The 27,375-nt window shown below is 37.5% G+C and overlaps 1 protein-coding gene across 1 annotated transcript in view; it reads left to right on the plus strand.

Moving 5' to 3' along the window:
- Window positions 1-27,375, plus strand: part of DGKH (diacylglycerol kinase eta) — a 1,992,493-nt gene that overhangs the window by 1,646,409 nt on the left and 318,709 nt on the right. Inside the window, exons 22-23 of the mRNA XM_044071702.1 lie at window positions 17,582-17,695; window positions 22,525-22,659. Coding sequence (XP_043927637.1) covers window positions 17,582-17,695; window positions 22,525-22,659 — 249 coding nt within the window. The remainder of the gene's footprint in view (window positions 1-17,581; window positions 17,696-22,524; window positions 22,660-27,375) is intronic.

Here is a 27,375-nt window from a genome sequence, read left to right on the forward strand (position 1 = left end):
CCAGTCAAGGACATTCTGAAATATTCTAGAGCACTGAGAGGTATGCACCACACAACTAACATCATATACTGATGTAGATACCTGAAAACAGTGCATAAATGAGGAGCTATTTCTATAGAATCAAAACACACCATTCATGCCATTTTTAAAAATGCACTGCTACAACATGCAGAAAACTGCCAGCAGTCCAGCCTACAGATACAGCCTCGTTCACCATTGCCCAGCATTAACAGTAACTCCTTGAAAAGAAGTGTTGTGTACAATAGCAAACACCCAGTGCAATATTGATTATGTTACAAAAATGGACATGAATGCATTTACATTGTTTTTATACTTTCAAAGATGAAGCCCAGGAAAAAATAAGAGTACATCTATGAAAATAAGCCTGCCATGCTGCAATATTTCCAGCTATACCTTTGCACTGTTAACCTAATATGAAATCATGCTGGAGGGTGGAGTTTCAGAAAAATGCATTTTAGAATGCCAACAGAAGCTCTGTCTTGACAATTTCAGCTTGGAAATGTACAGTTCCACCAAAGAAAACATATATAACCGTCATCACCTCAGTAAATGATACTGTTATTGCAATGAATGAAAAACAAAAGCAGGGCTCTTAAAAACTGTAAGAAATCACTTTAAATATGGTATGTTTGTATGAGAACTGCATTTTCTTTGCATGCCAGGTATGGCTTATTTTACTCTCATTATACATTATGGTTGAGGCAGCACTTTGAGTCCTATGTTCAGTTTTGGATGCAGCAAAGGATATATAGGTCTACAAAATACTGAAAAATATTTTGTTATTTAAGAGAATAACATTAGGGAGAAAGGACTGAAAGAAAGGGGCAATGGTTCGAAAAGGGTGAAGTTCCATGTGTTGGTCAAAACACACAGCAGCCTTAATCTAAATGTTGACCCTACTGTATCCAGAAATGAACTCCAGAGACTAGAACCCTGAATGTTAATACATAGCATAGCTTTAGTCTTACTCCCTTACATTTCGAAGAACTATTCATACAGTCAGTCCGTTGCAGAGATTTATGTAAGTCTGTGTTCTGTAGTTTCGAGATTTATGTAAATTGGTGCTCTGTAGTTTCTACTGTTTTAATGACCTTGAACATACTTAATTCTCTGTGGAACTTTAGTTTAAATCTACAAGCATCATCAGAATGACACAAGTGATACAAGTTGCTGCTTGAAAGCTAAGGTACTACTCCAGTTATCTTTTAATAAATGGTGTTGAGATTAGATTATTTGTCCAGATATGTCCCTTTGCCTGTTGCTAACAAAGTTGCTTAAGGCAGTAGAGTTAAACTATTGCAGGTGATGTTGTAGGGCACATGCTTGCATTTGTGGTTGTTTCGTAATCCTGTAACTGTTGAACACCAGCTGGTAATGGAGCCACATTTTAAATACTGTAAGAACATTGTTTATTTTTGTTATTTGCTTTGATGCCAAGTGGTTTTGTCCTGTGCATGATGTGCCGCTCATTTGGTAGTACATTGCAGACAATCGAGGGCATGTATTACTAGTTAGCTTCATCTTATAGTGCTGGGTTTGATTCCTTCAGTCTGTGTTTGTATCCTGTTATTTCAAGTAACTCAATTATCCAGACAGTGCTTCCCAATTTATGAAAAGAAGCCCTTGTAACTTGTGGATTTACGTAGTTAACAATTATAAAGTAAAACTTGAGTGGTTTTGATTATTTGTATTTTCATTTTAATGACTTGGTGATGAAGGCAGGTGTAAGTATCGGTCTTGTGTTTAATCTTGCAGAATGCACAGATTAAAACATATTCAGTCTGTCCTTTTCATTATTCGTTGATGTGCTGTATATGTCACACGCAAGGGCTCTGGCTATAACAGGAATCCCATTTATCCAGTTATCAGGTATTAAGTAAATAAATAAATAATTGTACTACCATGAACTGAAGATATGTGCCAGAAGATTCTTGAGATGACCATGTTAATAAATGATGTAATTTGCAGTTATCAAAGGCTTGTGTAATTTAACTTCTGGTAGTTTGCCTTAAAGCAGCCTAGGGCATGATGTGATTGTACACATTTAATGTGCTGCTTTTATTGATTTTGTAAATTATGTATTTCTGCTTCAGAGGAACATGAAGTAACCTGACAATGAAAGATGTAATTGCTGTATATCACCAGCAGACAGATGCATAAATATTGGTCAGTATTGATTAAGCTCAGCTGAGACATGCTAGCATGAAAAGCTATCCTGTGCTGGAGCTGAAAGTATATTAATCACACCAAACAATGTGAAGGTATTAGTGATCAGCCGGCGTACTGCAAATAAAGCAACCCTTTCTTCTTTAATTAGCACCTGTGTGTATTGACAGTATGCCCCTCAGAGCTGCAGTGGTGTGGATTTATTTGCACTGGACAGTTTACGAGCTCTTACACTTTCCTTTTGAGTTCCATGCTCCTTACTTTAGCTGAATGCAGTCTGATAGTCGGCTCTCACAGCACAGCTCAGTGCTTGTTATAGGCTCTGTTTAGTACTGCTACATACATGCTGTGTGTACTTTGGCGTTGCTGTACCAGTTACCATGGCATGATCTTGCTATGTGCAGACTCTGCTTCTGTCAGGAAATGCAAGTTTGTAAAAGGAATCTTTATTAAACATTGACCCTATTTTCGGGAATTTGTTCCTGCATTATTTTTGTCTTTGTCCAGATTTCTTACACTAAGAAGTTGAGAGGTATGCATCAAATAGTCTTTATACTGCTTCTGTTAGAAAGAAGGAGAGCCATTTTATCATTCCTTTTCTGTGCCTGGCTGCAGTCTATGCCCTTAGAAATTTTGAGTAGTTTATTTTATTTGTTTGTTAGCTGGATAGGTAGACTTGTCAGTGATGGGCAACATTTAGATTTAGTAGCAGTCAAGAGTAATGCAAATTATAATAGTTAACTATCAGGAATAACATAATAACAGTAAATAATATTAATGGGAAAAGGGTACACAGATAGACTGCACTGATTTGAGAATAAGTCAAAGAACAGTGTAATGAACATTATGAAAAAGAGGATGAAGACTGGACAATGAGGCTGAAGAGGTAGACAAAGATTCCTACGTATTCCAATTTCCCTGAGTCCCATGACCATTCTCACTTTGCCAGTACCCTCCATCAGACCACACTGCTTTTCTCCAGGAGGGGCCATACTGGTCAATCCTGGAGTAAGTTTGTGGATACCTATCAAGTCTTCAAGTCGTCTGGTTTATGTTTAATGGAAAATGATGATCTGCATTGCTTAACATGTAGGGGAAGCTTATTCCAGAGGTTTGGAAGGTGCTAGGTTATAAACCTGTCCCTCCACTGTGTATTGTTTGATTGCTGTTGTTTAGGTCTCTGGTTCTGTTTTTGATGGCGGTATTGGGCTTGCTGAGAATCAGGAGGTCTAGGACAATCCAATATCAAATGTTGCAGTAAGCAAGACAGAGCTGTCCCCTCAAAAGTCTATAAGTCTATAAGACACTAAATGAAGAGATAGAGCTTCCAGCCTGCCTTTGTTTCTCAGGGATATAATGTTTGTGATAGGAACCACTGCCACTGGGGTATTTTTGATTGTTTGATTCATTTAGTGTGATGTATTGCAAAGGGGGCATTATAGTCAATAAATGGCCTGATCAAAAAGCAGCTCAGTGAGGTAAAGATCTGACTGTACTCCATCTCAAATAAAATCCATAGAGAAATTAATCACGTTATAGCAACCAGAATATCAGCATCATGAGAAGCACAAAAATTAATGTAATCTAGCAGACTGAATGACTAACTTATATATACACATACAAAGTCAGCCATTCCTCAGTTTAGGTGGTTCTTTTGGAATATTTTACAATCACAGTTCACATTTCTTAGCTAACTGTTGCATCATTCAGTGAACTTCTGTTTCTTTATCTAAATGGCAGCTACTATTCTGGATTGCTTTTTGTCTCATGACATTCCCATGTTTAGTAAGTTTCCTTAAGAACATGCATAAGAAGCAAGGTCATAGTATAACTCTGGTCAATTCATTTTTCTTTGCAATGTTTCTTATTGCACTTCTTTGACAGTGTCATTTGTTCACATTAACAAACCTTGGCTATGTTTCCTTATTTCAAACTGTAGCACTAGTTGTGGATATGCATATTTTGGCCTTGTGTTGCATACGCTTAGTCAAACACTCTGCTTGTGCTGTGCTGACGAGGTCATAACAAGGCTTACATTTGCATATCCACAGCTAGTGGGGTTTGGCTTTGTTGGCCTAATATTGTCCATTAAAATGACAAAACAAGTCATGGCCATTCAGAATCGCCAGTTAGCTGAAACACCTGATGTTCATAAGGGTCATTTGCATATATCCCATGTGCCTCTGATACAAGAGGTTTGGGAGGTCACTCAGTGGAAGTTCTAGCTTTGCTGGAGTTTTCATTTTGTTTTTACTGTTTGGTTTTTCAGTGACCTTCTCACTTATTGTTTTAGTTTGTTGTTTGGGATATTTTTGCAGTGACTCTAATGATAATGGACATCAGCTGGGTATAACAGCCCTGTGTTTCTTATGCTTAGTCAAACACTCTGCTTGTGCTGTGCTTACGAGGTCATAACAAGGCCGAAATATGCATATCCACAGCTAGTGGGTTTGGCTTTATTGGTCTGAAATTGTCCATTAAAATCACAAAACAAGTCATGGGCATTCAGAATTGCAAGTTAGCTAAAACACCTGATGTTCATAAGGGTCATTTGCATATATCCCATGTGCCTCTGATACAAGAGGTTTGGAAGGTCACTCAGTGGAAGTTGTAGCTTTGCTGGAGTTTTCATTTTGTTTTTACTGATTGCTTTATCGTGACCTTCTCACTTATTCTTTCATTCTAAATGATTGAATATTTTTATTTTATTTTGGTAAGACACCAGTTAGATTATTATATACAATAACGTCCCCTACCTGTGAGTATATGTGGGTGCTTAACTGCTCCAGAATTGTGGATGCTGTATCAGAATATATATAAGACTGATATGAGTTATGCCTGAACTCACTCGTCCGTGTGAAAATGGAAGCTGTGAAGACAAAGGTCTTGACACAGATGTTGTGCCTTTATTAACCTATACCCTTCCCCTTTCCAGTAAAATTCTTTTGCAATCTATCAATAGCTGATGTTGTGTATACATACTGGCTCTTAAATTGCTTTAAAGATATAGTCCACATTAATTTTCCTTTTAAAAGTCATATTAAGCAATCTGGCACTCCAGAAGTACTGTTAAAACTAATCAATACTTTCCCCAAGGCCAAGCAACGAAATGAAATTGTTGCTTGCTGACCCATTGCTGCCCTTGGAAACTGACCCTCTGAACCCTACTGACTTGCAGTGCTTTGATTACTGTTGTGTTAGGCATGAATAACTTACTAGCCCATGCTAGTAAATGAAATAGAGACAGCTTCAGGAAATCTAAATGAATAGTGTACGAGTGTCATTTGTATGTAATGAGCCACTGACTGATTCCCACTTTTGCATTCAGTGCCAAGAATTCAAGATGCCATTTGAAGCAGAAATGTTCTAATTTTGTCAGCTTGTTTTTTCACACATTAAGGCCAAATGCAGACCTACTTTGCTACTCTTGGTTTAATTTTTCCAATTGTTTTGTGTTTCTAATGCTATGATTGCAATGGACTCCATTTCTAAGTCAGGATACAGTTAGAGTTCCTAAAATTAGTATTGTTTCAGTCTTTGATGTTAGCCAAATGTATCCACCTGAGTAAAATAAACAGTGTCGTTTCAGTCCTGCTACAGCTCAAACTGTCTGATGCTCAGAAAAATCTTAACTTTGAAATCTGTGCCTCTACTGCATTCATTTATGATCCATTTGCAGTTGTATCATTAGAGTGTTTTTAAGCATTATAGTAGTGAAAAGACTTTGCTCAGTATGTGACGGTTATAAAACTGGTAATAAGAAGTGTATGTACTATCATAATAAGATGTGAATAGTCCTGGTTATTTTCTCTTTGAGTCCCAGCTGCTGCCCATCAGTCATCCTTTTGTCCCAATTAGTGCATTTGCGTCTCTTCTTCCAAGACCCACACATGGGAAGTCATTGCACAGGACATCATCGATGTTTTTCTGCAATCCCTAACTCCCTTTCCCCATGGCAGCAGTGAGCATGTATGCATCCTACAAAGCTGGAATCAGGATGCATAGACAGACTTTCCAGCTTCTTATCTTAGCTACTTGAAGGGCACATGCACTTGCCTCATAACTGCTGCAGTTCTGTGATACCATGCCTATATCAGATGTCAAACTTGCAATGAAGCCAGCTGTCTCCCTCTTCCCAGGCAAGCCAGCAATGTCCACCCCTACTGGTCATCATCTCCAGATGCTTCTTGAAACGGGGTCCTTTCGGTTACCATCAGGGCTTTATCTGCAGCATGAAACTGGTTGTTATTTTTAATGTATATATTAAATGTTTTCAAGAAGACTGCAGTACTAGAAATGAACAACAAATAAGAAATACTTGAGTAACTCTTCAGTTAAAATTGAGCAGAAGATAAGCAAAAGCATAAAGAGTAGAGGGACAACCACACAAGTCTGAGCTCATAAAGCTGAGATAAAGATGCTGAGTATCACTAAAGTATAAAGATGCTCAGTATCACTAAAGTATAAAGATGCTAAGTATCACTAAAGTATAAAGATGCTCAGTATCACTAACGTATAAAGATGCTGAGTATCACTAAAGTATAAACCACTTAAAAGAAAATATCTTTAGAGATATACAGCCTGCTAATATTTAAGAATGACAGTGATGCACACAACATAGGGGCACAGTGTAAGAGAAAGTGACCATGTTTAACATCTGTGCTGCTGCCCTTAGTATACATAGTGCTGAGTAACTGATAGTATTGTTCTTATACATGGCATGTTATAAAGTTTATGAAATATATGAAGTCACTGCTGACCCAGGAGACAAGTTTAAAGATGTAAAAGAAAAGCTAGTTACTTTCTGCTAAAGAAAAATAAATACATAGTTTCAAATCTGTTTATTCAAAAGTGCTGTGCAGCGGAAGAATCGAAGTACCCTAAGGGCATGATTCACTAGTAACCATTTCTGATTCAGGGACAGTCATGGAGCTGCAACACAAACACATGCAACCCTGTGGTGAGCTATCTCTTTGGCCATTCTAAATGCAAAATCCTGCTTATGCTTATCCCTAAATTGTGTTCCGTGGTGTCTCTCTCGATTACATTCACTCGTTTTTGTTTGTTTGTTTGTTTTGTTTTTGTTAATTCCTGGTTTGTTACAATTTTTGGTTTTGCCATTCTAAATGCTAATGAGGGATTCCAGGTGAGAGGCATATGCTAGTTAGCCATGTGCTATCTCCTAGAACTGCCTGTGGTAAGTCAGTTACGTAGCCACAAGGCTTCACAACGTTGCAGTTTAGAGTTGCAAGAGTATGTGGCTGTAGCCTCTCCCTCCTGCAGAAACATTATTTTATGTCATTCAGGTCAGTGTTGAATATTGTTAACTTTATTTTACTTTATTTATTTTGTGGTTCACTCTAATTCCACTAACATGTCTGGAGAATTTCTCCCTGGGCATCCTCTGAAAATTGTCTCATTCCAAGTCAGACTTTCCCAGTAAGCAAATGTTAAATAAAATACAGTAAATAAATACTGCTGATCTATGGCAAAATAACTGAACACAAATATAAAGAGTGGGAGGTCATCTATACAGAATGTGTCAAAAGATGGCAAAGATTTGGCATAAAGCAAAGACAATGGGGAAAATAATTCACACCTTTGAGTACAATTAAATAAGGATGATGGCAGTGCAAAGCCAGAGATAATGGGAAAAGTAATGAACTTGATGTAAGGATGTTGATAGAATCAGATGCATCTGTGAACACTTGAGCAACAGCATAAAACCTAAACTCACAGGTGAAGTTATCAAATTCATTTGCAAGAATACACAGTCATAATTTAGCAGTGCCTTATTCCTAGAAAGGCCACTTTGAGGGAGAAGCAGTAGTGATGACAGAGTGACAAAAGTAATTTTCAGTGTACTAGAACAAGCTGAGTCAAATTTTGAGCTACCTGTCCTGCAGTAGGATGTCTTGAGCTGATAAAATAGTGAGTATCATAAGCAGTGACACTTAAGAGTAGTAAGTGACTTAGCAGTGTCTTAGAAGAGTACGCTAATGTGTCGAATGTATACGGAAGCTAAAGATTTGTCAAGTCATTTACACATAGACAGTAGCTGCAGATTTAAAACTTTTAATACAGCCACAAAAATAATGCATTTTCACTTTAGAAGGAGGGTAGAAAAGGGTCTAGAAAAGTGGTGAAAGCTGCACATAATTGAAAAGGTATCTGTTCCTGCAGCTTGTGTCCTAGCAACTGCTATACGATTAAAACCATTGATACATAGACAGGTGAGTATGCATTGACATGATGGTAGCCAGTAAAGCAGATCAAAGAGAGAGACATTTAATTGCAGAGGTAGCTGATATGATAAGTAGAGCAAAGGTGTTTAATAAGCTGGATTTGAGGTAAGGTTAACATGTTCTCAGGCAGGGGAATGTCACATGACCCATGAAAATAAAATTTATGCATGATATGTCACCACATACAAATCACAAAGCAACAAGAAGCTTGCAAAACATGGGTGACTACAGACTGAGATTTGTGAATGACAATCGCACCATTGTTGCACCAGTGATGCAGCTTAATAAGGTTATACTATAGAAATGGTTGCCAAATACAAAGAAGCCCTAGAACAGTTAAAGAAAGGCCTGAGCTCAGAGACAGTTATGTTTTATTTTGACACATAGTGCCAATCAGTGTTAAAAATAAATGCATGTTGAGTACTTTAGGGAGCAGTCCTGAGTTAAGTATAGGATGATAACCGTCTGTGCTGGGAGATTGTTGTTAGTTGTGGAGAAGGGATATTCTCAAACTGAGAAAGGTGCATTATATTTCTCCCTCTTGAAATGTCAGTGCTCACAATGCTGAATGCAGACAAGCCAATAAAAAGACCTAAAATCCAGGAGAAGAGCAAATCTTGCCTATCGCTCTTCTCCTTTAATCTTTATTTTTCAGGGGGGGGCAAGATCCCCCACCCTGTGGATATATATATATACACCGACTTCAAGTTCACCATTCCTGTGAGAAAAGGGAATATCCAAGGAAAATGTCATCTCAGACTTGGTATATGTAAATCCATTGTTTAGGCCATTCCGTGTCCATGTCTCAATGTAGAGGGTCACAACATTTCAAATGGTTACCACATTATGGGCATGTCTCTTTTGAACATTTCCATTTGTCTGGCAAAGAGTTTACCCTGATTCACCAACAGCAAGCTATTAAAGACAACATTTAGCAACCTCAAGACAAAAGAACCAGCAGAAAAGTAAGTCACTGAGGTTACAACCCTGTGGGTTTAAAGTACATTACACAAGGGATAAGGAAAACATTGCTGACTGTATACAAAGACATCCATCCCATTGCAAAGGCCTACTTCTGCAGGTCTAAGAACCCAGATGCTCAAAGAGACAGAGATTGAAACAGAAAATGACCCTGTAGTACAATAGTTAAAAAACATACAGTGTATTATATTGCATTGGCATAAGAAAAATAAAGATGGCACTAATCTCAGCTTCAATAAAGATACATGAAAAGTATTTAACAGCTTTATATAGTAGCAGATGCTTATGGAAAGGATGAAGCTCTTCATGCCTAAACAAGCTGTAGAAAAGATGCCTTGAAACAAGCCATGAAACATGCCTTTGTGTTGTGAAAACAAAACCAAGGGTCATGGAAAAGATGGTTCTCGAACTTGAAAGATTTGATAAAGAAAACAGTAACATTTTTTTGTACCAGCCTAGCACACAGCAAAATATGTCTATTGTTGTTCTAAAGCAGCCTAGATAAATTTTGCCATAAACTTTTTGGATCAATATGTAGCAAAGACTGTGTATTTCTAATGATTGACAAGTATTTGAAACTGCTGGTTGTGGTGCATGCTACATTCGTATCAGCTCATGCACTAATTTCAGTCATGAATGGGCTTGCAAAGTTTTTATTACCAGAAACTACAGATAGTAATGGATCTCCCTTAACACTTGTTCTGAGAAACTCTGGGAATAAAACACAGAAGGCCGACTTCACTTTGGCCTTAAGCCATGGGCATAGTTGCAAGACTTATGAATAACACAGGGAAAGCCATATGAAGTATAAGCACAAAAAGTATTCCTTGGAAGCAATAGTTACATAGCACGCGGAGAGAGTAGATGTGCCATACTGCTTAATACGGCACCAACAGCAGCCAGTGAGTGAGGCAGCCATTGTGCTTTGATGCATGTGTAAAGGAAGAAGACTGAACAAAACCCTAAAATGCTAATGTATTGACTTTGAACAAAACACAGGCCAGGAATGTAACTTCTAGAAGGGGTTGTCTACTTCAGTAAGGCATGTGAGTCAAAACACATTAATTTTTGTTAAACCCTATGCCATACTATTTATGATTTATTGAGGGTCTTGTGATATCTGTGAATAATCACATTCCTTACAAAGACACTTCATGTTTGAAATCCTGTTCTGATGATTTTATTGACTGTGACTATTCTCCCAGAACATCAAGTGATGTTCGATATTTTGCTCTTTATTGTTTGCCTTTTATATTCTATGTGTTACTATGCATGCAACTTATTATGCTTATCTAAGGTTTATATTGCCAGAATCTGTTACTTTTTTCTTCTTCTCTTTTTCTGTTTTTGGAGTTTTTCCTCCCCGGGCCTCTGCTGAAAATGGGCTATTAGCCCTGTCAGACCTTCCCGGTAAACAAATGTAAAATAAATAAATAAATTTGCCTAGTACTGTTCATTTTGCTAGAAACCTTTCTAACCATTCCAGACCACCATCTAAAAATATCTGAGAACTGTAAGAAAACATGCCTGTGTGTGTACAAATATAAGCCAATGTTTTTTGGGGGGTTGTTTGAAAATGGAGCAGTCTGAGCTGTGAAAATATTTAAATGTGAATAATGGTTTGTAAATGTACATGTATACATACTGCTTTAAAAAAAATGTACAGCTTGATTCAAATTTGCTTTAGCATCCTGAAAGTGCTTATAATATTGTAAATAATTTGCTCACTCTGAATTAATTAAAAGTACAGAATATTTTGAAGTATTGCTGGTTTATAAATTTTGTGCTTTTAAGGAGCTGATTGTATGTTCAAATGTTGTTGTAGAGTAACGATTTTGGAGTATTTTATTGTAGGCATGACATTATATTTGTTTTTGCGTTCCATACTTCAACCATCTCAACTCTTTCTTGTTATAATAACTCATTAATCTGCCCACTGTTTGACTTTAACTATTATAAACTAGTGGAGTTACCTGAGCTGAGGCAAGCTATTATCCCCCAACAGGTTCAGATTTTTTATGTCCTACCCAGATTCCTACTACATGAGTAGCATACAGTGACATCAGTGTAGATTTTGCCTGCAGATGACCAACAAGTCCATTCCTTTTACTTGTGGCTGGGCCAGAGCTCCTAGTCTCTGCTGTGGTTTCCCACCATAGCTGGACATCATCTTTCCTCTCCCAAGATATGAAAGTTGGCAAAATGCCAGTTATTCCCATTTCACCCCAGCCTGGCCAAGAAAATGCATCATTTTTATATTAAAAAAAAAAGACTGGAGTGATGTGGTTTTATAATCCAACTTGCTCTTAATGTTTCCAAAAAGATGCATTTTTTGTGTGTCTTTTCCCTTTGATAAGACAGATAATGTTCAAGCAGTGTGGAAGTGTGACTGTCTGACCACCCACATGCTGTTGCTGCTAGAATAGGAGCTTATTACTGCCCTTGGAAATGCAGTTGTTTGGAACAGACTGATCTGTGGTGGTCTAACTGGTGCTTTGTTGTGGATATGACTAAGGTTAGCACCTAATTGTAGACAGACGTTTTGCTGATGATTTATTGTTTTGGATGTGAGCTACTCACTGGTTCAGCTAAATTGCAAGAAGTGAAAAACATTTTTCAAGATGTTTAAATGACTAATATATGATTCATAGATTAGTACTAGGCTAACTGCCCTTGCAAACCATTTTAAGCCTAGCCAATTATCCCTTGTGAGACTCAAACCCTGTACCTTGTGTTTGTAAGGCAAACACCTTAACCATTAGGCCACCCTCCCACCTCACTTTTGTATATAATGAGCCATTAGTTGTTTCATGTGTCTCTGCTCACTGCCTAAAATATGAAGTAGCTCTTCTCATTTTGTCAGTTTGACTTCTTCACCCAGTATGGACAGTGGAACTGTTGCCTGGGTGTCTGAGTAAAATAAACAGTGCTCTTTCAATCCTGCCATAGTGTAAAATGTATTATTTGATGTATGCATTTTGAAGTAGTGACTCTACTTCCTGCATTTACTGTACATAACAATGGTTGGAGAGAGAGTAAGGAAGTCCTGCCTAGACAGAATGTCAGACTTTCATTGCCAGACTTTAAATTATATCTTTGGGCAACCTCATGTATAGCCTTTGTAAACTTATTATGAAGTAACTGCACGGGTGTGTTGAAGGAGGCTTAACTGGGCTTTATCAAGAGAAGGCATCTGGTAACTAGAAAGGGGTGATAGGGGTGTGGCAGCTTACAGGCTATTGCCTATTATCAAAAGGGATTTCTGATTATAACTGTTGCAATACTCATTTTGTAATTTTTTTTTAACTTCAGTATTTGTCCTTTTAGCCCAGGTCATGGTTGAAAGGATCTATCTATTGGCTAGCCACTAAGTTAGTTACTCAAATACAACCAATCACTCAGTCAGTAAAACAAGCTATCAAATTCCTTCTTCAGTCCCTGTACTGGAAATTTACAAAATTGCTTCAAAATATTTGGGGTTATATAATTTCTGACCTGCAGAGATTTGATGGGACCTTTTTGAAAGCTGAGCAGATTACGGACTGGAAACTTGCTATGACTTTGCTGATCTGTTTTACGAACATTTTCTAGGTGAATTAAGGGTAGATCATTTTGTTTATGTACAGACATACAACAGCTGCAAGATGGAGAACTTCTTTTTCAGACAGATTCCAACACTGTAGACACTGATTGTATAATACTGGAACAGGCGGGAACACTGATTGTAGAACACTGGAGTAGGCTGAAACCCTGGATGGTAGAACATTGGAATAGGCTGGAATACTGATTGTATAACACTGGAATAGGCTGTAACACTGTATAACACTAGAATAGGCTGGAATACTGATTTTATAACATTGGAACAGGCTGGAACACTGATTGTAGAACACTGTAACAGGCTGGAACACAAATTGTAGAACACTGTAACAGGATGGAATGCTGATTTTATAACAATGGAACAGGCAGGAACACTAATTTTAGAACACTGGAATAGGCTGGAACACTTTAAAACACTGTAACAGGCTGGAACACTAATTGTAGAACACTGTAACAGGCTAGAACACTGATTTATAACAGTGGAACAGGTGGGCACACTGATTTTAGAACACTGGAATAGGTGGGAACACTGATTATAGAACACTGGAAAAGGCTGAAACATTAGAGTTGGTCCCATCTGGCATTACTGCTATCACAAGATATCTGGAAGTGGGTATTGCTTTTGAATGTTAAGATTTCATACTAATTCTACTGCAAAGTCTTAAAATAGTATGTTACCATGACATCAGTCAGGTTCCTTGTTATGTTCTGGGGCCTTCTTCCAGTATTGAAGGGAGGTGCAGGAGAGCTGTAGTGGTGTGGGTCTTCATGCCTTTGTCTTGCAATTTAGAACTCTTTCAGGCTATAAATAACATTTTTGGGGGCTAACTGGCTCTTTGTCATGCAGAGCTTTTGGAAAACAGAGGGAGTCACACATTTGTTTGCACTACAAATGTTATTGGGAAAGAAGGGTATTGCCAGCCTGTGGAAGTTTTACCAGTCCCTGATACTATTTAGGCAGTGGCCTTAGTAGGAGGTTATGAGGCTACTGAGGAAAGTACAGCCTAGACAAATGAATGGCAGGTTTGTTGGGCAGGTGAGTGAGATAGAACATTTCTAAATAGGCCAATTCAGAGGATTATAGAATGGGTTAGCAGTGGTCCACTAGCTGCACTCTGGAACTATTTAAGGGAGTGGAATTCAGAGATCAGTGACGGAGACGTGATACAATAAAATATTCCAATTGGCTGCAATATAACCAAAAAGTTAGAAGAAGAGGAAGAACGATCCATTCCAGTCTTTGGCTGCCATATATGGCTTCTTCAACCAGTAGAGTCAGGTTAGGTTTCTATTTTTATGAACGGTCTCTTAAATTGATTAATGGGTCTCAGCTTGTTGATTTTTTTCTTTCTGCTTCCCACTTCTAAATGTTTTCTGCATTCTTCTTTTCCCCAGTAATCAGAAATGTAGCTCACTATGGGATGTTAAGGGAAGGTAATGTGTTAGGCATAATTATATAGACAGTGCTAGTGTGTGGGATACGGAAGAAAGAGCTGTCAACCTGCTTCGTTTCCCTGTTTGCCTCGAAAACTAAGTGGGTAATGGTGGCTGCCCACAGGGTCGGTCTAGGAGTCAAATGTGACTTGTAACAGAGCAAGTTCCGAGTATTATTTTACTGTAAGAAATCGTGCAAGGCATGAATGAATTTGCTGTATTCCCCATTGGCAGCAAATATATTCTACCTCATCTACCTCATTGTTTAGAACCAGTCCCAGATGTATAAAGAAACACATTCCTAAAATAAATAAGTACATAAATGAAAGTGGACTACTGCCATAGCTGAGCACTTGCAATAACAATATCTCAATATTTAATATGCCCCTTTTTAAAAATGGTACAACTGAGTGCTTCAGTCTAGGAATTCTCAGCATGCAGCTGTGAGCCGCACCTTTGGATGAGCATAGCAAGAGAACTGCAATAATCTTTATTTTTTTTGTTCGTTTTATTTTTGTACATTGAATTACAAGTTGGCTAAATGCAGAGAGACTGCAATAAGACCCGAAATCATCGTGATCCATATCTGCCTTTAATGAATCATTGTCAGCCGTGCCCCTGTGCTTCGCTGCAAATAACTTTTGTGGTTATACACAATGTTTTTTGGATCCTTATTTAGATCTTAAAGATTAGTAGAAAAAATCAAAAGCAGTGACTTTTGGATTAGGAGGGAAATTAAAATGCAGAAAGAAGCTAGACTGTTAGCTGGAAACAGCTGTTCATATTTCACACATTGACGATCACTCTGCCCCTTTTGCGCAGACACGGACAAATGCAGGCACTTTGCTGTTGTAATGTCTGCATTTGATGAATGAGTGCAGAACATCTGTTATGTTATATTTAGTCTTGTGCATTAATTTCTGATAAGTCACAATATTTTAGAGCATGATTCTATCTGCTGTCTTTCCTCTGGCCTTCATATTACCATAGTGTTCAGCTTGAATTATGTAAACATTGCGAAAAATTATGGATTCATAAGACACAACAACTTAAAGTGATACATTTCAGTTTATACTGTAATTCATTTACTATATTACTTTCTCCCAGGTTTCAGCTGAAAAGACCAGATACAGCTAGTGTGCCAATATAGTGAACAAACTTTGAAATAAATAGTCAGTGGAAATTAGCATATAAGCATGACAGTATCCATAATATTATGAGGTTTAATTCAAGGGCTTATGATTGTGTTGCAGTTAGGCATTTAAGCAGTGAAATGCTGAGCAGTTTGTGGAATTGGCAGTATAACTAATATCAAAATCCCAGAACTCCTAATGAATATCTTTTCTCCCCATCAGCTCCCCTCAGGTAGTTAATTAATGGAGTAAAGACAGGATAGATATGCCAGAGGCCAGCAGAGATTCTGAGCCAAAAGGAATATATGTAAATATAATGCATGTGTACTTAGACACACACACACACACCCACACACACACACACACACCACGCACGCGTGCGTATACAGAGTTAAAATTATATGTTTTTGATGACATACAAATGTAATTTAGTGCTGAACCACAAAAAGTACACTGAAAATAAATTGCCTGTTGCTTAACAAAGTATAACTTATCATATGGTACATCTAGAGTACAGTGTTTTAAAATGGTCTTACATTACCATTATGATCAGTGTACCTAAAATGAATACGACAGTCTGAATTCTAAGATTTTTTTTTTAAGTACTGAAGACTTTTCCATAAAGGGGGATGTGCTTTATGTTCATGTGATCTCATTGTATATTTCTTTGTGAATAACATGGTATTGATTATGTGACTGACACATAATGGGACAGGAACAGGGTAGAGTAAGTGCTGGTGACTTATGAGGGTCACATATCCTCACTAACTGAAAAGAAAGAAATAATGAAAGAAAGAAATATTAGGAGCACCACACCTTTGTGATCAGAGAGTAACTTATAGTACTGATGTATTCTGTTTTATTTAAAAAATATATAAATGTAAATTATTTTACAGTACTTTTCATTACTGCGTATTGCATTTGCTGCTTCAAAACTACATCAGAGCTCCTGCTTTTTGAAATTCTCGTTACTTCACAGGAAACCCTAATTTGGCACGCTGTCTGAAGGATAAGGGGGTTGTGATACACGTGAATCAAATATGAATTCTAATCCTGGGCTGGTCACAGTGTGTTATCTTGTGTTGAGAAGTGCTGCATTGCTTCCCCCTAGGAATGCATCATAGTTTTCTCTCCGAGCCCTGAAACTGAGTAGGTGAAGGCTGGTCTGAAAGTGACATCTCCTGCTCTTATGTTGATGTTATTAGCTGAGCATTGCTGTTTCTCAAATCCTTCCTAAGAAGACACACATTTGTCACTTTGCTACTAAAAGCATTCATAAGAGGGCAGCAGTCACATTAGATGATACTGCCCGGGTGCTTCACGTCATGCAATGAGGAATACTTTGCCTTTTGTAGAGAAACTAAGGTTTTCTGTTTTTTTAGATATGCAGGTGGCAACCCTTCTGGTCTTTCCGATTCAAAATTAGGGCCGTCTTGTTTGCTGGAATTGCTTAGTGTGTCGTGTTGACTTTTATGCGAGGCTTTATTCTTTGCCACCTGGAGCAGAATGGATTTAAAAGATACTAAATACTATTTAATTCTAAACTGTTACCTTCTTATTGCTGTCAAAGAAAAGGTAAACCTGTAGTGTGGCTTGTTGATCGTTTTCATCATTATATGCTGTGTGCCCTTATAGACACTTCCTCCCCAGTCTCATGTGTGATAGATATCCCAATAGGAACAAGTTACTGAACATGAATCTAGTTGAAGGAGAAAGAATGTTTTCCACACCAGAGTGCAGGTATTAATGATTGTTATACATAATGATTCAGCATTACACAGGATGAAAGAAATATTTCTGAGTTAGCCTGCATAACTCAGGTATTTAATTAACATACATGTACTCTCGGGCAAGTAGTGTTGTTCCCATGGGCTTACTATGACTGTAGTTCACACATGAGGTATATTAAAACTTTACATGCTTGAAAACACAATTTCATTGCATGCAGATTCTTAACTTGTACTGGCCTTTCACTGATTTCAGAATTGAATATTCTCTGTATAGATCTTTGGTGCACCATCATTTGACGACAAGATCTTGGAGGTTGTTGCTGTCTTCGGCAGTATGCAAATGGCAGTGTCCAGGGTGATTAAGCTACAACACCACAGGATAGCCCAGGTAAATGTTAGATTCAAGAATAACAGGAGTGTATTAAACCAGAAATGTGCAAAATGCAGTTATCTTTTGATGTGTATTGTAACTCCTAACTTTTGAAAATCACTACCAACTTGGAGAAGCTTACTTTCTGTGTAATGCCATTTAGATAATACTTGCCTAGCAATGCCCATCAGCTTTCTATCTTTGTATGTGTGTGTGCATGTATATATATATATATATATATATATATATATATATATATATATATATATATATATATATATATATATATATATACATACACACACACACACATACACACGAATTACATGGTAGCTATAGATAGTTTTGTTAATTTTTCTTTCATGTCATATAATGTTCATACCAGTCAGTAATATACCAGAGCACATTGTCATTTTAGTTATTTTCTCTGCTGTTCACAGAATATATTGCAAATAAAGTTGTCTTATGTTCATTTTAAAAGTGTTTTCTAAGCGTCTGTTTTATTTATGCTGTTTTTTGAAATTCTTTCTTTTGAATTTTCTTGAGAGAAATGCTTAGAAGGTAGTGAGTGGACTGTAACCTTCACATTGCCTAAGTAAGCATCACATGACAGGTGCTATCCATATGTCTCAGCTGTCCAGACTGTCACACAATGTCCAGATTTTTGCTTCAGATTGCTGGTCTCCTCATAAAATGTATAGTTTTTTAGCAAATCACTGAAGATAAAAGGTACTAAATAATGACATACATTTGCGTTTCAGACTCCATATCCTTCAGAAAATGTATGCTAATGCAAAACATTTTATTCTAGCAACTTTCTAAGAGTAATATTAAATAATTGTCCCTGAATTTGGGCCTGTGATCCTCAGTTACTTTTGGCTTTATCCAGATTTCATGCAGTTAGAAGTTTAGCGGTATGGTACTATCTGTAGCTGTTCATCACTGCTTATGGAGCTAGAATAATCTCTGAGGCTTAAAAGAGATTGCATAGTTTTATCCACTTTACAAAGCTGTTGTAGCTGTCTGTATGCTGTGCTTCTGTCGCTGTCACTATAACAAGACATTATTCTCTTGTAAGTACCATTAATCCAAGTAATGCTTGTCAGCATTGTGGGCAGTCTCTTTACATTCCATCAGTATATCTGTGCACCCCTGTTTACTTCATCAACATGTTTGTTCAGCTTCTTTTCTTTTCACATTAATTGCGTTTCATCCCATACTTTTCTCAATATTGTTCTGCCTCACTGTGTAACCTAGTCTTTGAGGGATGAAACCATTACTTTCTGAATGCATAAACATGCATCCTTCAGGAAATTTCTACCCCCCCCCACACACACACACACATATGATCTGCCTGATAGATTCTCCACCTGCACTCTTTTGGCACATTCATTCTTCTGATGGAGGCTGAGCACCAGCTGCACTTATTTTCCAGACAGGGCAAGAGCCCAACATCCCATTCATTCTCTGGCCAGGGTACGAACCCTGATGAGACTTGGGTGAGAGGGAGCAGACTCTTGCAGGCTTCCCTTCCTCTTCTAACCCCCTCCTGACTGCTCTAGGAAGGTTTCAAGCATTTTTATGATGCTTTTGCATATACGTTTTCTGTTCCTGTTATTCTCCCACATTCCTGTAGGGGCCAACAGTGCAGCAAATCATACAGTCTCCCTTCACTCAGGAGGGGTGAGCTGATCAGCCACTAACTCCCATCTTCTCAACCCCAGGCCTTCCAGTTCTCAAACTGCTAATTGAAATCATGTCATATGGGTCATCATCAGGGCTTTATAATTCTGTTAATCCTTCATCTAGTTTTAATGCTGGTTAAGGAAATCCCAAAATTGTATGTAGGATTCTACTCTCATCAGAAAAATGCAAACAATTGTGCAAAATGGGCCAACATTTCTTGAACTGGATCCCAGTATCTAGTGAAGTCAAAGGCCTGAGCCTGGTAACAGTAGTTCAGTCATTTGAGATTTGAGATCCATTTTTGCAGTGCTTTGCCAAGAGGCAACCATTTATGTCTCCTTTTTAAAACTACAGGAGACAAGCAAAGAAAGCAATTCTATGCCATCTTTTAATGAGAGGCCTGCACAAACTGTATTTTCCCTTAGTTAAGTAAGCAAAAAATAAAAAAAAAATCATTATTCCAGACAAGCTGTTTTTGTATGATGTAGAGTTCCAAACTCCCATTTACAGTAGGTTTATTTCTTTATGGTCCCACAAAATCAGACTGAGAGTTCAGTTTTGTTCATTTGCTGTGAAGACTTCCATCAGCTCCATAAACTGGTCACTTCAAATAAAAGGTAGAAGGAAAAATGTTTTTCCATCTCTGAGGGTCAACGTCTTCACCAGAAGTCAGTCACAGTAACTGTTTTATTTTCTTTCTCTCTCTCTCTACATATATATATATATATATATATATATATATATATATATATATATATATATATATATATATATATATATATATATAGTTTTACTGTTTTCAGAATATGGGGCGGCCACGGTGGTGGTGTGGTGGCATTGCCCCCCCCCAGCAAAAGGTTCCTCCCCGATTCGATCCGGGTGCCTTTCTTCAGCGGAGTCTGTCTGTCCTCCCTGTGGTCGCTGGTTCTCCGTGGTGCCCGGTGCCCACATCCCCTCCCCAAAGACATGCTGCAGGTGGATTGGTGTGCGTGTGAGTGTGCCTTCTGTGTGGGTTGGGGCTGGCTGGCAAGAAGAAGAAGACTGTTTTCAGAATATGAATAAAAGATATCCACAAAAATACTAAGAAAAGTATTCCCCTATCTAGCCTAAAGTTTATTAGGGTTTTCATGTCACTCATTATTTATTTATGGTGCATGAAAGAGAAATCAGGAATAGTTAGTTACAAATCACTGGTAAAACGTTTTTGTTATTTTGTAAGAATATACATCATATATAATTTCTTTCCACACTACAGCCTCTCTGATTTCAGTCTGTTAACATATTGCCTCTTATATCTTTGAACTCAAGGATCCAAACTGCATGTAATACCATAGGAGGAGGAGGAAAACACTTCCCGAAAAAATCCTTCCATATTCCAAATTTGTTTGCCCCTTTTTCATCTAGGAGCATATATATATATATATATATATATATATATGTATATATATATATGGGTTCAACTGCAATTGTCAGAATTGCTGAATGTCGACTTCCATTTTGCCAAAGCACTCAAGGTATTGGGTGAAATGAGGTTCCTGCAAGTTTTTCCTTTTAAGTTGTTAAAGGGTATTTATTTATTTATTATCATTTGTTAACCGGGTTGGTCCAACTGAGTCAAATACACATTCATTAGAATTTGAGCAGTAATTTAAAAGTAATTGATTACAAAAAGCATTTGAATTGGTACAATAATGTAAAGTAAATTGGTTGCAAAAAAGATGAGTCATGTACAGAAGTATTTACAAGATGAAAGAATATGAGTGTAGTTAGAGTAGGAGTGTTAGTAAAATAGGGGGTAAGAAACAAAGGATAAAGTAAGAAAGGAGGGAGAAACAGGAGAATAAATAATAAGAGGACTGAAGCGGCAGAATGAGAGTAATAGTAAAAAGGTCTAAAGAAAAAACAGAGGATCAAAAACAAGAAGGAAGATAGAGGGGGGAAGAAGAGAACAACGAAAGAGAGGAGGAAGAATAAGAGGTAGTGAAAAAGATAGTGTTAGGAAGATAGCAAATTATATGTCTGGTTGGTGTATGGCATGGACAGGACTAAGTCTTTAGCATGTGCTGTTTGAGTTCGAGTTTGAATTGTTTTTTATGAGGGATACATCTGATTTTAATTGGAAGGGAGTTCCAGGTATGGGCTACAGAGTATTTGTATAGGGGCTTACCAATATGTTTTGATGGTTTGTATATATCCAGGAGGAATTTGTCAGAGGTGTGGAGGTGATGACGAGGGTTTTATTGAGATACAATATTAGCAATTGAGGGACTCAAGGAGGGATTATAGAGAACTGAGTGTGTGATGTGCAGTTGAGATAGATGAAGTTGTGTAGGGAATTCAGGCCATTGTAGTGACTTAAGGGCAAGGCGGTGATGGGATTTGTAGGGGAGGTTAGTGGCAAATCTAGCTATTTTATTGTACATTTGCTCTAGTTTGGATAGAAGTGATGATTGAATGTTGGTGAGTATTGGAGCTACATACAGAAGGCAGGGTAATAGGAGAGAGAGTGCAAGAGAAGGTTTGGTGGAGGGTGAAAGAAATTTCTGGTGATTTTTTTTTTTTTGGATTGATGGATATTTATGTCAAATTTAAGTTCATCGTCAATTGTGACTCCGAGTAGTTTAGTATGGGGTTCTGGTTTGATAGTGGTGTTATTTATGGAGAAAATAGGGAAAGTGGATTTGTTCTGTGCAAGTTGTTTGGAAAGGAACAGCAAAAGTTTAGACTAGGATTACTGCTAAGGTAAAAGTAGGAACTTGGTTATTAAGGAAATCAACATTAGAAAGAGGCACAAGGCAGGGGTGCCATCTGTATCCACTTTTATTTGCAGGATTTACATATTGCATGCATTGTAATAAATGATAAGATTGTAATATGTTGTATAGCTCCATCTGCGTTTTAGCCCCAAATTTCTTGTTGTTTGGACATTCTGCACATAATGTCCTACAGATAGATAGGGACCAGTCAGCAACAGGGGCAGAAAGCATTGCTCCAATTAGAGGCTTTCATGGCTATGTATATGAATGCTTATGTTAATGAGCCTTACATTGTTAGTGAGTTGCAAACAGTTCTCTGCCTGTAAGTAACAATGTGTGCATGGTACAAAAATTATTATGGAATCAGGAGATGATTTTACTAAAAATATCTGTTGTCTTCTCCAGTGTCGCTCAGTGAAAATCACCATACTTGGGGATGAAGGTGTACCAATACAGGTTGATGGGGAAGCCTGGATCCAACCTCCTGGTGTCATTAAAATTGTTCATAAAAACAGAGCCCAGATGTTAACACGAGATAGGGTAAGTTACAAAGTAAAGTGCATTGTTTGTTGCTGTTAACTGCTTTAATAAGCAATTATACTCTATACAAAACAGTTCAGATAATAAACTCCTAACAAAAATATGCAAACTTCTTTTGTTCCATACATATCATTTGCTAAATAAAAGAAAATATTTTGACAGTGTCATGTAGGTTATTTTCAAAATGTACATTTCCTTTATAGATTTTAAATATGCAGGTTAAGGTTCTTATGAAGACTGAGTGGTGTAATTCAGTAGTAGACGACTGCTGTGCTTTTCCTGGAATCTCTACTTACAAAATTAAGAGAAAGAAGAGCGATTGAACTAGTGACAGCTTATTTATATCTAAAATAAATGTGGCACCGTAAAGTGTCTTATTGCTAACAATTTTAGGATTATACCAGAAAAGTGTACTGCATGCTGTTGGCTGTGCCCTTTCAGAAGTACAGACACAGCAGCTATTCTGATTCAAAGCTTATGTTTGACATACTAGCAGTCAGCACACTTTAATGTGCAAATACTGTGATTTTTATTTAAAGTTTGAGACTGTGGTATCATAGAAATTATACTTTTTTCCCCTCAATGTGGGGACTTTTGAGTTGATTTTATATATATCTCATCTATATCTCATGTATATCTATCTATATATATATATATATATATATATATATATATATATATATATATAAATTCAGTTTACAATCTCGAAATACTGAAATCGCAAATTTCAGTATCTCGAGATAAAAGTGTCGAAAGTGTAAGTTATTCGAAACTGTATTTGATCAAATGTGAAATTGTCGAACACGCAGTTGTGGTTGTGTGCTGTTTTAGTTGTGGTTTGCTATGTCTTTAAGGTGCAGTGTGGTCTGGGATGTAGAGATGGCTGCCGATGTGTGGTTATACTAAGAGATTCAGGTAAGTGTTTTTTGTTTAAGCGTTTTGGGTAGGGATTTGGTATTATTTAAGTGTGTTGGGAAATTTTATGTGTAGATTAGGGTAGGTAGGTAAGAGTGTGAGTGTGTAAGCGTTGAAAGTGGTAATGTTTGTACATATGTAGTGTGTGTTTGTGCAATGGAAGTGTAGAGTGCGTAGCAGTGGGTTTGATGTCTTATTCTTTTTAGTGCAACCTCATTTTAGTGCAACCTCAGAGTTTGCATATATACGTAGCGGGTTTGTACCAGGTGCAGCCCCCCACATGGGGGGGTGCAAGGCAACTTGTCCCCCTGCTTATCCATAAATTAGGTGGGTTTTATTTGTGTGTGTGTGTGTGTGTGTGTGTGTGTGTGTGTGTGTGTGTGTGTGTGTGTGTGTATGTGAGTGAGTGAGTGAGTGAGTGTTGTGTTGATTTGTTGTAGTATGGGGAGGAAGGTGTTGTAAGTGTATTTGTTTGTATGGTGGAGAGTGCGTTAAAACTGGTCCTTGCCAGAACGTCGAAAGTACAGTTAATCAAGCTGCACTTTGACGAACTGACTTTAGCGAAAGTGCTTAACATCAAATATGCACTTTCGCTAAAACAAAGTAAAAAATGAAAAAACATGCAGTTTGCATGTTTTGTTAGTTGTATATCAACATATTCTGTTGATGTACAACTAACAAATCTTTTGTGGAGATCATGGTACAGTGGGGATAAGGGAATATTCCCTTTTCCCCACTGTAGTGCGATCTTGGAGTTAGAATATTAAAGTAGGGGGTGTGGGGGGTGCAGCCCCCCACATGCATAGTAGATTTTACATTTTGTTTTGTGTGTATTTTTTAATTTTGTTTTGTTTACTTTAGTGAAAGTGCATGTTCGATGTTATGCACTTTCCCTAAAGTGGGTTTGTGAAAGTGCAGTTTGATGAACTGCACTTTCGGTGTTTTAACATTGACCCGTTAAAACATAGAGCGTCAGATACTGAAAATTTGATATTATGACATTTCAGTATTGTGACATTCATTTTTTTGAAGTTTCGAGTTTGTAAAGTAAATTACTTCTTAAATTACCAAAATACCGAACATGATAATACCAAAACGAAAAGCCAAAACATCATAATACAGAACAGTCAGAAGAGCGCATCTGGCAACATCGAATTACTATTATATTCTAAATGAAAAATGGCAAATCCCAAAACACTGAAAAAAAGCTGCAAACATCACCGATCACATTAAACACCCCACACACTTCCATAAAAACAAATATTAGAACATATTTCCAAATATCTAGAAAATTAAAAACCAAACAATATTTACATTATTCACCATAAACTGCCATAAGCCACATTCTCATACAAAAGAAGTAAAACTATATAAGTATTTTAATTTACAAGGAACAACTTTAAAACTTGCCATTACCGCCATACAGTGCTAATTATTTTCCCTTTTTACTTACATCTCAACACATTTTAAGAGTAAAAACTGTGTGTGAAAGAACTTCCATAAATATTTCAAGGAAAACTGCACTATACTATGTAAATCTACTTTCATTATAACAAATGCTGATACTTACGGGAATGTAAAACATAGCAATCTAACAACGATTGCATAAGGGCATCAGGAAATATTAAAGTAAAACTGCTACATTAAAAACAGCACCAAAGAAAAAAACTATATATTGAATAATTTTAAACAACTATTTAACACTATAACAAATTAATTTAATGTTTATCCAGGGAGGCAAGACACTCTGTGCCCCCCACACCCCCTGCAAATAATATATATCAACTCCAAGATCACACTAAACTGAGGGAAAAGAGTACACTTACCAATTTGGACTACATTGTGATCTGCATACAAAAATGTGATGGAAGTTTGATGTTGTCAGATGTGATCTTCTGACGTTTCGCTATTATGACTCTTTGGCTTTTATCATCTTGGTATTATCAGGTTTGGGATTTTGGTAGTTAGAAAATTAAAAGTAGATCCATGTTTGAATATATATGTTGTGAGGAGTGGGCAAGCTTCCACCACAAAATTTCATTGTTCAGTGATTTTTTTTTTTTTTATATATATTATGATTGTTATTCACAGTTGGGTGTTGGTAATGTTTTGTGATTAAACTTATGAGGGTCTATCAGAAAACGCTCACTTTTTACCCTGGGGAGCCCAAGTCCTTATATCAGGATTGGGATGACTGCACCCTATTTAAATTGCACATTATTAACTGAAATTTCCATGGCACTGGCCCTGCAACAAGATGGAAGATGTCATCAAATGTAAAAGAAAAAAGTAGAGAGAGAGAGAAATAATGTTTTATTTGTGGCCTATGCAGTAGGATCTTGTATAGATAGATGTTATAAGATTGTGTGGCAAATGGGTCTGCATGGTTTTCTGATACTAGATGTAAAGTACGGTAGAAGTAAAAAGTACTCTTTGTAAACATCCAGAATAAAAACTAAGCAAAAGGAAAAATAAATCTATTCAAACACAGTCTGGCTGAGACTGTGGATACTGGTGGATACTGTCAATAGTGTCTGAGTCGTTAGGCAGATGACAGATGCAGCTGATGGGATGTGCTAAGCTGGCACATGGACAGAGTTTTCCTTCAGAGCTGTACACATTCATCAGAAAAGGATTTTAAAAATAACCAGCAGAAGCCAGGCAGGGTATCCAGTGGCACAACTGGTGTGTTGGGTTTGACTATCAGCTGACATGCTGGAGTGTCAGCTGATGAGTGGTAGGAAGAGTCAGTGATCAGCTCACCTTTTCTAAATGCAAGCAAAGGTGTGTTTTGCTGTCACAGATCTCCCTGAGGAAGCTGATGTAGAAATTGTTGGTTAGTAGCCAGCTGAAGTCTAGGCTCCTTATGTACAGCATATGGCTATGTGCAAATTTTTGAACAGCTAGAAGTTAAGTTCCCAGATTGGTTACCAAATGATTTATCACATGTCATTTGTTGAAACCCAGTAAATCATTCCTGCTTTGGTTAACAGCAAACTGTCAGTGGCACAGAAAAATAAACCCTTTGCTATGACCCAGATGACCTGAGTTTGAATGCTCTGGGAATTGATTTCCTTGGTATATGTCAGGGAAACAACCATGCCATGATTCGGGGGGGGGGGGGGGTTAGTCCTTCCAACTTCAAGCCCTTGTGGAAGAGAGTAGGGGTTGCAACACACAATGGCCACAGTCGGCTATCAGAGGTTGTATACAAGGGGGTAAGGCAAAAAGGTACAATAAAATCTCAAATCACTCTGATGGCTGCCTGTGTGATGGACCCTGGTGATAGGAGAATGAATGCAACAAGTAACAGATAGGAGGCTGATAAATAACAGGCAGTGTGAGCAAGGGAGAAAGAAAATAACAGCCAACTGCCAGTGGCTAGTGCCGTTTTGCCCTGTTTTGCCAAGGATGTTGTATTTAGATATACTGATTTTGAGGTCAAATGACTCGGAGTAAAGCAAAATGGTACATTTCACTTTTCTGTTTGCTCAGAGTTGTTTTATCTGTTACCTGAGTGTTGGTATATCTAGAAATCAGGGCTTTGGGCATTGTGCCCCTCCCCCACCCAATGCTGAGGAGTACAAGACATGTCCTATGATGTAATACTCTACAATTGATTGCAGTTACAGTGATGTCAGATTTACTTAGATCATTTGCAGTTCATTGCGCCACAGCAATGAATCACTGTGGATATGACCATGTCTAAGGAGGGGAAATAGTAGAGCACAGATCAGTTGTGTCTGTCATGGTATGATGTTTGCCCCACCTCTGGTGGTGCACATAAAGATCAGTTTCCAT

This window comes from Protopterus annectens, chromosome 5.part0 (genome assembly GCF_019279795.1).
Source record: "Protopterus annectens isolate FY-2018-M chromosome 5.part0, PAN1.0, whole genome shotgun sequence".
In the NCBI taxonomy this organism is placed as follows: Eukaryota; Metazoa; Chordata; order Ceratodontiformes; family Protopteridae; genus Protopterus; species Protopterus annectens.